At 37.4% G+C, this 12540-nt stretch overlaps 1 protein-coding gene across 3 annotated transcripts; it reads right to left on the reverse strand.

Annotated features, from left to right (window-relative positions):
• Window positions 1-338: 338 nt before the first annotated feature.
• On the reverse strand, window positions 339-12220 carry slc35a5 (solute carrier family 35 member A5). 3 transcript variants are annotated; one of them, XM_086051928.1, is made up of 10 exons: window positions 12056-12220; window positions 10507-10659; window positions 10331-10429; window positions 10036-10169; window positions 9506-9573; window positions 6156-6347; window positions 4978-5178; window positions 4772-4899; window positions 3059-3327; window positions 339-1571 (listed from the first exon to the last, which is right to left on the reverse strand). In XM_086051928.1, exons 2-10 carry the CDS (start codon window positions 10631-10633, stop codon window positions 1503-1505), a joined length of 1287 nt encoding a protein of 428 aa, XP_085908054.1. In that variant the 5' UTR covers window positions 10634-10659; window positions 12056-12220; the 3' UTR covers window positions 339-1502. The 3 variants fall into 3 exon arrangements, with proteins under 3 accessions (XP_085908054.1, XP_085908055.1, XP_085908056.1); XM_086051929.1 differs by having other exon boundaries at window positions 12088-12215; XM_086051930.1 differs by lacking the exon at window positions 12056-12220 and adding an exon at window positions 11571-12028.
• Between the last annotated feature and the right edge of the window lie 320 nt (window positions 12221-12540).

A 12540-nucleotide genomic window follows, 5' to 3' on the forward strand; every position in this document is an offset into this window, starting at 1 on the left:
AAAAAAAAATATATATATATATATATATAAATACACACACATAGTTTTATAAATTAACATGAACAAAAATAAGAGTGTGTGTGTGAATGGCTGTTTGGGTTAGGCTGGCGACCAGGTCTTTCGCCCAAGGTCAACTGGGATAGGCTCCAGCTCACCTGTAACCCTTATGAGGAAAAGTAGGATAGAAAATAGCTGGATAGATTACATATAGCATTTTCTTCCAAATACAAGGTAAATATTCTTTTTGCACCAGACTTCAAAAACAACTACAGTAAATAGAATAGAAATGTAATCATAATACATACACATACACAAAAATCAATACTTATTAGCAAAGCTAAGATGTTGTGTTAATTTATTAAGAGTAATATATTATATTATAGTATCAATACAACACTAATACATTCAAATAACAGGCAGCACGGTGTGGTGTGGTTAAGATGGCTACATTGTCGGCAAAATGGATGCATGGATGAAAGAAACAATATAACAATATATTAGATAATTAAAAAAATCAATTCTAACATTTCCAAAAGTAAGATAGTGGTTAAAGTTTTGTACCCCCCATACCCCAAATTGTAAAGTGCACATTATTAAAACTTGCACCAGCCACAAAAAAAACTAACAATAAATGTAATTTAAAAAAATACATAAACTATTTAATCATGAATAAATTCTTAAAAGTAGCAAAAGCAACATGTATTAAATATATTTTTTAAAATTCTATAATAACGTACAATAAAAAAAATAGATACACATGCACAAGTCTATATAAACCCCTCTTAGTAATGTAAAGAGAAATGTACTTTTATATCATGGTTCTTGATTGTGCAGGTGTGCCTAATACTGCAGCCTTTGAGCATATACTTTACATCTACGTTTTAACCACAGTATACATTGTGCTGAAAAATTGTGCTTGATTAAGTCAATTTAAAAACGGGTAGACATTTGCATTTTAATGAGGTATGGGGAAAAAAAATCGTAACATATCATTCCGTTTCATCCTGATTTCCATTGCTTTGTATTACCCATCACATTCCAACACCAAAGAATGACGTGCAGTTTATTGTCGAGCACACATGGCAGTTTATATATATTCACAATGTGACAAAAAAGTGTGCATGATACAGTCATGGTTTTCAAGAGTCCCAATTTATGGTCCGCCAAACAATTCTTCGAGTTCCATAAATACTGTACATCATCCGCATATGCCGAGTCTTCCTCCAGCAACTGAAGAGGGGAAAAAAATACCCAGATGATTTCCCAAGAGGAAAATAAATACAGTAGCAAGACTTATTCCCAGTTTACACAAACTGAAAGCGTGTGTTGAGGTCTGACCACAGAAAAAACAAACGCCTCAACCTCGTGTGTTTCAGACACTGTCGTTACGCCACGTTTTCCAGCGGCAAAAAAAAATAAAATAAAAAACAACTTTTCCAGACAGAATGTGTGCGAACAATGTGCTTCCTTTGTGAACACTGCACACAGTCGCAGTCTGTGCACTACAAAGACGACTCTTCAGAGTCGCTGTCTGTGTTGGCCTTGGTCAGCAGCTTCAGCTCCTCGCCATCCTGAAACACATCAGACAAGGTGAGTCACCACTAAATAAACTACACAAAATGGTGAATGAAATATAGCATTTTGTGGTGGTAAAATAATATGCCTAATACCGATTATTTAGACCACTATTCTTACTACTACCTCTGTTGCTAGTACTACAACTAATAATAATAATTCAGAAAAATGAAAACAAGATCACATTGATATTTAATACAAAATTGACAAAACTAAAAGTATGATAGTGGCTTAAATATGGCATATTGCCCTCCCAATTACATTATGAAAAATATTAAATTATGCAATGGGCCACAAAATCAATGAAATAATTCATTAAAATATTTAAATGAATTAATACAACAATAATGAATATTCATCTAATAGATAATTAAAAAGTAAAAATCAAAATGTCGAATATTAAAATTTGCACCAGACACAACATCCATAAAGAAATGTAAATTTAAAAATACTAGTAAATTAAAAAAAGGTTATTATATTTTGCAGATGGGCAATGACCCCAGAATCAATAACATAATACCATTAGGAAAAGATCATTAAAAATGAATATCAATTAAAAAAATACACATTTAAATATTACAATCTAAAGGTTAATTCATACATCTAATGATGTGATTACTAAAATTAAGATGAAAGATTAAATTATTCCAATTTTAAAATAGTCAAATACTGTACTCAATTTTACAGTCACAAAATCAGTTGAGTCCTTTTAATTAATTAATTCTAATAAAATCCATAATATTCTGCAATAAATAAAAAATACAATCTATTACATTACACTGGTCAAGAGCAAACTTTAATCAGCGATGTCTTTGAGCTTTGACATTTCAGAAAAAAAATCCACTTGTTGCTGAACCAAACCCTTAATCAGAAATATTACTCAATATTGCATATTATATTATACTGTATTATTATTATGAAATCCTTCCTGATGTGCTACAGAAAAAACGAGGGCAGATTTGGAATCGGCGCAAAAAGGTTATCCAGAAAAGTTTACTTGCATCTCTGATTAAAATGTTTTTAAATCTGTTGACCGGTGTTAATGAAATATGAAAATATAAATCTCAACGATTAAAATTTGCACCAATGGAACACTAAAGTAAAAAATACATACAGTGTTTGATCATGACAATAAAATGCTTGAAAAATGCAATATTTCTTCTTTTTGCACAATTTGAAGAGTAACATGAACAGATGCACCATAGCATAATTTAGTCCAGCAACATGATTAGATTGATGCAGTGACACATTGCATCATAAAAATAAGGCCTGTTGTCACATTGTCCCCATTTGTGTTCATCTTGTGCATTAAAAAGAACAATAATGTACAAGGGGTTGTCAGTTTCTCAGGACCAGTGAAGGAAAAAACATTCATTTTTAGTACAGAAAGTACATTATTCCTCAATTAAAGACAAAAAAAAAAAGGCTGTCGAGACAAAATGGCAGCAGGCAACTTGGCGTGTGCATGCGTGTGTGCCCTTACCCCTCTGGACCTCTTTAACACCTCCCCGTTGATGACCCGCAGCTTTTCCTGCTGCAGGCTGTACTCCAGGTCCCGGGGCCGGCTGGCGTTGTAGATAAAGATGGCCAGCAGCACCACGGGGGCCTGCAGGAAGAAGTCCAGAGAGGGCCGGAAGTCGAAGAGGAAGAGCGAGAGGGCGGTGACCAGGACGGTGGTGATCTGGCTCGTCAGCACGTGGAACATGTTGTCCCGGAATTTCAAAATGAAGGCCACGGAGAGGCCCAGGGTCGCTGGCGGACAGGAAGTGTCAAGTTGAAGATTTTAGTTTGAAGGCCATGAGCTGACCTTAACATGTACAGCCTTCAGTTGGTTGCTGCAACTTAGATATAGAACAACTCACCTCTGAAAGGGTAAAACTTTTCCTACTGAAGCTTTTTAGATTATTTTAGATGTATTTGAGTTTAGTTATGACCCGTGGCTTTAATGGCTCACACAAGGATTTCAGGTCTATCAAACTACAGAGGTGCCTTGAAGACACGAATGATCCGATTTTTTGCGATATAAGCTGCCGTTTGGTTGATTTTTTTTTTTTACCAAATGTGTGATTAATTTGCGATTAATCCACTCCTCAGTTATTTTCTGTTACACGCTCCCCAGGAAGAAGAAAACATTTCACACCCGCCCAAACTTCACCGCGACTATAAATAGTATAAGCTAACTATAAGTCTAGAAAATTGTTTTAAAGTGGAAATCAACCCAAACATATTTTTTTCATCAATATCTTACCAGCAGGCCCATTAGTCGAAACGCAGAATTCTGATTAATATTGCGTCTGTGGAATATGAGTTAAGCAGCAAAATCCACCCATTTTCAGCAATCTTAGGGGGCGGCCATTTTGTCACTTCTGTCGACTTAAATTGACATCACAACTGCTCAGGGCTCAGGTAACGACCAATCGCGGCTCAGCTTCATAAAACAGGTCAAACGTGATTGGTCGTTACCTGAGCCCTGAGCAGTTGTGATGTCATAACTCTTCTTCCACAATTACAATATTCATCAGAATGCCTTGTTTCAACTAGTGGGCTTGCATAGAACATATGCTTGAAAAAAATAAGTTTGGGTTGACTTCCGCTTTAAGTACAGCTCTGCACAACATTGTATCCTTTTTAACATTTAAGAAAACAAAAACTGAGAAATATAGGCAACTCACAACAAAGTATAACTTTAACATTGTTTTTTAGTCCGTGACTAAATATTTAAAGTGCACCAATTTGCCTGAACTTCAAACAAATATTAAATCCGCATTCAACATATAAACATTTTTTGACCAACTAATTGAAACAACGGAAATTGAAAAAAAAATGTCATAAAATCAATAATAATAAATCCAAATTGATCAGCTACATTGACTCAGAACACAATATTTAAAACATTTGAACCAACAAAACAAAAACAATGAAACAATTGATGCAGATTATTTTTTGGGTTTTTTAAATCAAAACAAGTAAGTCAGGATTAATGGCTGCAATGAGCATCTTTAAAACTTGTGTTAGACCGTGAAAGTTGTTTAGTTTGTTTGTTATGGTTACTCAATTTAGCTCCAAGAAATATAAAAAGTGTTACACAATAATAAACTTATTGGACAGTGTAAATCATTAGGATCTCTTTGTGTGGGTTTACGTAATATTGCGCTCTGTAAGTCGTATGGTTGTCTATGTAGTGCATGTTACTGACCAGTGATGACCACCAGGGCTAAAGAGTAGACGTTGTGTCCATAAAAGAGGCCACAGTGGACAGTGAGGCCTCGAGACTCTTGTCCAGTAACCAGGGTCAGACCGTTAAACACCACACCGAAGGCATACCTGCCACATCGCAAAGCAGAAAACAGTCAAGACGGCATCTCCATTCCTTTTGTCGCGTTGTCCAGACGACAGGCTCACAGTTTACTGTTCTGAATGAAGATGCTCTCAGTGAGCTGGTCTCCTTCCTTTAAGATCTTCTCATTGTAAATGTTGGCCATGGCCGAGATGAAACACTGCAGCAAGAGCAGGATGTGGCCCACGCCCAGCGAGCGAAGCTTTCCCACCAGGCTGTCCCGCCAGGCCTGGCCAGGCAGCTTCGACACCCACGAGCCGTTGGCGCTGGGAGAGGACGGGACCACACACATTGAGCATGCTTTTATTTGGAATCTTCACTAGATCGGCGATTCTCTGAGTAGGTCACAGACAATCAACAAGAAGTATTTGAACGTGTATCTGATGTTGAACGCAAAGCCAATTTCTGACTTTTATTTTGAAAATCATTTTAAACAGATGATGACACAGTGGTCTCTGCATGTTCATGATTCGCTACATGTGGATTCACAGTCACAGATTTTTTGGGGGTGCAAGGGACCCATCCTCTACTATTCAGTGACTACTCTCTGGTTTGTTTCTAATATAAAAGTGTTGCTTTGGTGCTATCTTGTGGCATCTTGAGACCAAGGGTATATTGAGTGACTTGAGGAGCTTCATAAACAGTAGTTATTTACTGCTATTTTGTGGCATGTATAGGTAATTTAAAAACATTTTAGGGGTTGCTTCAATAATGGACTGTTGTTCTTGAAAATTACCTTGTTCTGAAAGGCAAGAACCACAGGGATGCAACAGTCTTCATACGAGAAGTTTTGTATTTTATTCCCATCTATTTTATTTTGAAGGGCTACCAAACGAAAAGGCAGCAGTCTTTACGACATATTTCTCCTGTTGTCTGGAGTGGATTAATAGAGAAGTTATTTAACATGCATTACATTACATTAGGAAAAAGTAATTTTACTTTGACAATAAAAAAAATAAAATAAAGTAATGTGTCTGAAGTTGGACTCATAAAATATTTTCATTTTGAAAGGCAAGTGCCACAAAAAAAGTATTATACATTTTATATATTTTTACTTGACTATAATCCTCCATTCATTGATAATGTTTGAAATCCACTTTTCACATTTATTGATGTTTACTCTTAAAAAAATAAATGCTATTTCTGAAAAGCCCTGGATATTATTATCATAAAACCAACACTAAAGTGAATTAGAGGCCCGCAGACTGAAACTTGTACTATTTCCATGATGTCACTACGCCACCTGCTGTTCTTCATCTGCTCCAGCAGTTGTGTGTACAGCAAACAGGAGTTGGATGGCGTGGACAGGGGCCTCAAGCGGACTCTGGGCACAGACCCGGATGACTTTTGGCTGCCGCCTGACCCCGCCGTCAGTGAGATGATGGACAGGAAGAGAATGACTAATGCCGCCCATTGCACCCAGGATAGGCGCCTCCTGGTGGCAGAGGAGTGAAGAAAAACACGTTTTTTTGTGGAATATTCGAACAAACCAAACAAACAAACATTTTGGTTTAAATTGCAAAAATTATGTACAAAAATGGTGAAAGTAAAAAACAGTGCGTCAGTGTGTTCTACTATTACATATAATTAAACAGAGCCACAACCAGTGACAAGGGAACTAAGCACCTGCTCTGGGCCTCGTATCCTCCGAGGTCACCAAGCACAAATAACAGTCAACAAATTCTGGAATAGCAAAACAAAACAAAAAAGAGTAACATAGAAACATTTTATGTTTGGATTAAAGGGAAGTCAACCCAAACATATTTTTGAAGAATTATGTTCTATGCAGGACCACTAGTTGAAACAGGACATTCTGATTAATATTGCATTTGAGGAATAAGAATGAATGTACCCGTTTTTGTCCATCTCTGGGGGCAGCCATTTTGTCACTTCTGTAGACATCACAGTTGCTCAGGGCTCAGACAACGACCAGCTTCAGAAAACATGTGCGCTGTGATTGGTCGTTACCTGAGCCCAGAGCAACTGTGATGTCGTTTTCAGTCGACAGAAGTGACAAAATGGCCGCCCCTGAGATGGCTAAAAACGGGTGGATTTTGCTGCCAAACTCATATTCCACAAACGCAATAATCATCAGAATGCCTTGTTCCAACTAGTGAGCCTGCATAGAACATATTTTTGAAAAAATATATTTGACTTCCATTTTAAGGTCGTTTTTTGTTAGCAGAAAAGCCTTTGCACATATTTACCATGTTGTGAGACCTAATTACTCAACTTCATATTTGTTTTTGAAACATTTTTGTCACCTTGTTTCTCGTACCTCTGATCAGTTTCATAGTTATTCAAATAATAGCCATATTATTGTTTGGATGGATTTTTAAGTTATTCTTATATCTTATTTAAGTAATTTTGCTGTCGCACTTGTGTTCTCTCGCACTACAAAATACTGGTGTGCATTGCTGTTGTGTTTTTTTTTCTTTTCAAACAAAAAACAATAAAATCAGATGACTTCGACCATAAATGCATAGTACTGTATACCGGTTTATATTCAGTATCCTGCTTAGTGCTTTATCACATAAGATGTTGTGTGAATGAAACCCAGTCCATTGCTGAATGTGCTACCTTTTGAAATTAAAAAAGTCATACATGGGTAAAGCCATGTAAGGCAGACAATAGGACACCATAAACAACAAACAATTGAGTCAGCTGCACAGCTGAATCAATGGAACAATTGAGTCTATAGTAGGTGTGTGAAGGATTAAAGGACACTTGACTGGGCTGAACATTAGCACTGATATAATAGGTCTGTATGTAAAACTGATGTCAACACTAAAAATTCCTCATCAAAAACTCTATATCGTGATTTTTTTTTTTTTTTTAACAAATTTTAGAACAAGTTGTAACCCCCACCATATCGGAAGGAGACTTCTTGACTGACACATCATCCAGACTACGTCCGTGAAGGAGGCAAGCATTGTGATGTTGTTTCCTGGCTTAGTTTGTCACTTTCTGTTGTCACCTAGTGGCTGAGAAGGGTGACCAATCGGTGCCAACATGTATATGCCCATTCCTACTCTTGTCCACTTCAACCTGTGACAATATAAAAGCGATCCGCACAATATTTTGAATTTTATTGACATTAAATGTGAGTTCCTAAAAACTTAATTAATTTTTCTACAGGTCAAAGTGGACAAGAGTAGGAATCAATCACATTTTATTTATATAGCATTTAGCAACTCAAAGTGCTGTAAAACATCCAAAGCAAAACATAAAAAGATCCGTTCACGCCCTCCCTCCCAACCAACCCAAGACAGATATCCACTAGTACACCAGCACTCACTCACACACACACCCACACAAAGTGCATAATCTGATAAAATGTGTTAAAAAGACATGACAAGGCACAGAGAAACCATATGAGGAAAGGGTACCCAAGGGGAGCTCATCCGCGCTGAGGGGAATGGCAGCCCACGGCCACAGGGACCACCACGGAGACCCCCAGCCCAGATTAGACAGGCGGACCCCACACAAAGTGTACAGGCCGCCGGCCACCCGGACCCAAGGAGTCCTTGCGATGACAGCCCCCGTGGAAAGGGCAGCCACCCCTCCCTCAACGCGGAGGCCCCCCCCCATAAGGAAACACTGGAGCTAAAAGCTGACAACAGCAGAGAGCAACAAAACTAAAAGACAGAACAGTAGTATAGTCTAAGAACTAAAATTGTAAGATAAAATAAAAATAATCTTCAATCAAAAGAAAAGATAAATTATTTAAAAGTTGTTAAAAGCCAAACTAAAAAGGTGTGTCTTGAGCTTCCTCTTAAAAATATCAACAGTCTCTGCAGACCTGACGTCCTCTGGCAGGTTATTCCAAACGTGAGGACCAAAATGGCTGAATTATATATATTCATATATATTCAACGCACTATGTTTGTTTGCACAAGGAAATCATACATCTGCATTTTTTAAACGTTTTTCAATAATTAATTTTATCAATTTTGTCTGGTCCAAAAGGAACGTACTTATTTGTCTTTAGAATTTTTAGGGTTAAACATGATCTTGTTTCGTACCAAAATATTATGATCGTTTGAATAGTCGTAATTTCTGTTATTACCAAAATAATCATGATTAATATTTTTTTTCATAATCGATTGGCCCTACCTTGCAATGTATGTAGAATGATTTTGAATGGACAACAAATATTGTCCGGTTCCTCCCCTGACTACTACCAAGACATCTGAAGACGGAGGGGGCGTGGCTATATTACTGACTAGAAAGGGACATTTTGAGAGTAGTTAGTTATTTACTGATTCCTCCAAAACAAAGTGATGAGATTGAAAATGCAAGCTAATATTTTGCTGATTTAAAAAAAAAAAAAAAAAAAAGCACACACAATTGAACCTGTTAGTGAAAAATGGACCATCCCGGCTGGATGATCTCTTTAACTCATTCACTGCCATTGACATATTTATTTTTTCTTTTCGCAGTCCAGTCATTCAATCCCAGGAACTCACTTATATTTTATTCAATTTTTTTTCAAACATTAGGGTAAAAGAGGGTCTGAAAATGTCTGGCAGTGAATGAGTTAACATTATTGGCAGAAAAATAGGGCCTAATGTTATGGGACGAGGATCTTACTTGAGGACAAGTCTGAAGAGAACAGCCGTGGTGAGGATAACAAAGTTAGAGAACAAGACTGCCATGGCCTGAGGACGACAACAGCATAAATCAGGACATAGTGGAGAAAATCAACATACAGTGCAGGGTCTACACATCCCTTTTCAAATGGACAGTTTTTGTGATATTAGAAAAACCTAGACCAGGAGAGGTTATTTAAAAACCTCTTCCACCGTTTATGTGACCTTTAACCTGTGCAACTCAATTGAAAAAAATGAAATCTGTTCAAGAGGGTAAGTATAGATTAAAAACTGAAAAAAACATGATTGCACAAGAGTGCACATTGTCTTATAAATGGGTATTTATTTGGCTCTGTTCGGAATTAACCAATAATTTTCAAACTCAGGTTGATTAAGGTCAAATGAATGGTGCTCAAGCAACTCTCAAACAACACCAAAGGAGATTTATTTCATTATAGCTCTTATATTAGACCGCACAGCATTGTGTGTGTGTCGCTAGTAGCTACCCACCCACCCACAAAAGGGACTTACAGGCTGCAGGTAGGTCATCACGTAGAAAATTATGAGGTTGTCGAGAAAATAGAGGAATGCGGGGACGGCCCATTTCAAAGTGCTGAGGAGTGAGGAGGCAGAAGAGCTGCGCAGATCTTGGCAGGAGCGTCCCTCTGAGACCAGGGTCAAGATTCAAAGTGTTTTTTTTAATCATATGAACCTGTTTCTCTGTGAAATTAAATTATTATTTTGCCATCTACAGGGATTCCAAAAGTAAAGAGCATGTTTAGGTGGGGGGGGGGCTCCATCACAAATGCAAATAGATCATGTGTACCTCGGATAAACACCCTGACGGACATCAGGAGGCAGAAGAGCAGCTTGAGCGCCTCCGCCAGCATGTTGACAGACGCTGGGAGGAAGTCATACTTGTTGTCTGTGCAGAGAAAACAGACAATACTTAAGACAGCCGTCGCATTGATTCAAGAACATACCACAGGACAGTCTCATCACCGGCATTAGCAGCAAACTTAAGCAGCAGGATCCGACTTGTGCCGAGCGTGACAAAACTTAAACCCAGGGCCAGCGTGTAGGCCGATGAGCGCGAGCACAGGTGGGGACAGGAACGGCAGCACGCCATGCCGGTGTAAATTTACGGGAAACAACCTATACACACAAAAACATGTTACATATTAGTGATGTAGTAGTGTCTTCATGAGTGTAAAAAAGTTAATCTTCTTGCAAAAATGCACTAAATCATCAATAAACAATAACAACAATAAACAATAAAAGGCATTGCCATAACATTACCATAATCTAATACTGTTTTCATCACCACATTTTTAAGGAGCCACGGCACATATTTTACATTACAATAACATCAAAGAACATCACAAACAAAAACAACCTTACTTAAACTTAAAGACTGTAGTGTTTATATAGTATGCAATCTAAGTCCGTTTCGACTAACACAAAGATGTATGAATGTGCTATATGAAAAAACAAATACTGAAAATAAATCATCATATATATATATATATATATATATATATATATATATATATATATATATACATATATATCATATATATATGTATGTATGTATGTATACATATACATACATATCTTTCTTTCTAGCTGGGTTTGAACTCATCGCGCAGCAGGCCTTGCGTTTTTGAAAAACTGCACAAGGACGGAGATAACGCCAACACAATTATTCGTCTTTTTTCCTTACTGTTTAAGTTCGTTCCTTGTGTTGTTCATTACAAATAGGTTTGCTACACACAAGTTTTTAAGGAGAACTCAGTGTTTGAATTAATTATTCTTTATAGTACAGTAATAATTACTCCATCCTCTGGCTCATTTGGCTTAAATTATTTTTGTTTTGTTGTTAGTCACATTTTATATCGTGAAAAATAATAGTTTAATGTATTTTTTGTAGATGTTATCTTTAAATAAGTGAACATTTATTACAACAAATAACAGAGCATGAGAGCTCTTTTGCAGGTTTGTAAGACGCAGCCCTCAGTGCACAGTGGTTGTCAATCGACGTGTTCCGTTTATTTGCGTATGCTTACCAAGGCTTTCGATAAAAATGTTCCTGGCCCGGAACCTCTGTCAAATTTTACACCCCTGGTCCGCAAGTCCAAAAGTTTGCCCACCCATGTTCTACCCGAAGCTTTGTGGCGGGTAAAATGTAGGGCATACAATAGTCCACATATATTTGGAACGACTGCATAGCAAAAACATCCGCGGCTCTTGTAAACAAATGGACTAGTTTCAGCTTTTGACAGCCCAGATCTTTCTGTGCCTAAAAGGTTACAAAACGCATAATCATGAATTTGATGCCAGGTAAGTAGCATGCAAAACATGGAAGCCTCGTTGTTGTTGTTTAAACGTGTTAAAATATGCCAATTCTGCAGGATCAAGTAAACACCGCTTAGGTTGCTTCGCATCCAAACGTCGGAATAAAACGATAACATAAAGTTGTATGGATATGTAAGTGAGAATGTGCAATGACATTATTTCAAATAAACAAAAAAATATTTGAAGCTAAACGGACCCGTTCCGCTGTAATTTAGGACGGAATCATACTGTGGAGTCGACAGATGCGCTTTCTTCCTGGTTACTCCGTGCACGCGCAAGCTGTATGGGCTAGCGCATTAGCATGTTTTTCTTCTTCTTCTTCTATTGAACGGCAGTTTGCAAACTAGAATACCGCATTACTGCCGCCCAAATTAAAAAAATAAAAAATAAAATAAATACAAAAAAAAGGGGCTTGGGGCCAGTGAAGAAAAAAAGATGGAAAGATTCTCACTTTTCTGACTTTATTCTCAGCTGACTTTAAAGTGAGATCCTGAGAATAAAGTGAGAATTCTGTCTTTATTTTCAGATTCTCACTTTAAAGTCAGAATTCTAACTTTGAAGTCAGAATTCTAGTGGAAGTTGGTCGAAGTTTTTAGACGGAAACACAAACGGTACCCCGGCTGCAGGCTGAAGAAGGTAAACGGACCGGGAAATTTTAGTAAAATGCCCAGCTCTGCACAC

The sequence above is a fragment of the Filicampus tigris genome, chromosome 14 (genome assembly GCF_054856515.1).
Source record: "Filicampus tigris isolate MCC_2025a chromosome 14, RoL_Ftig_1.0, whole genome shotgun sequence".
In the NCBI taxonomy this organism is placed as follows: Eukaryota; Metazoa; Chordata; class Actinopteri; order Syngnathiformes; family Syngnathidae; genus Filicampus; species Filicampus tigris.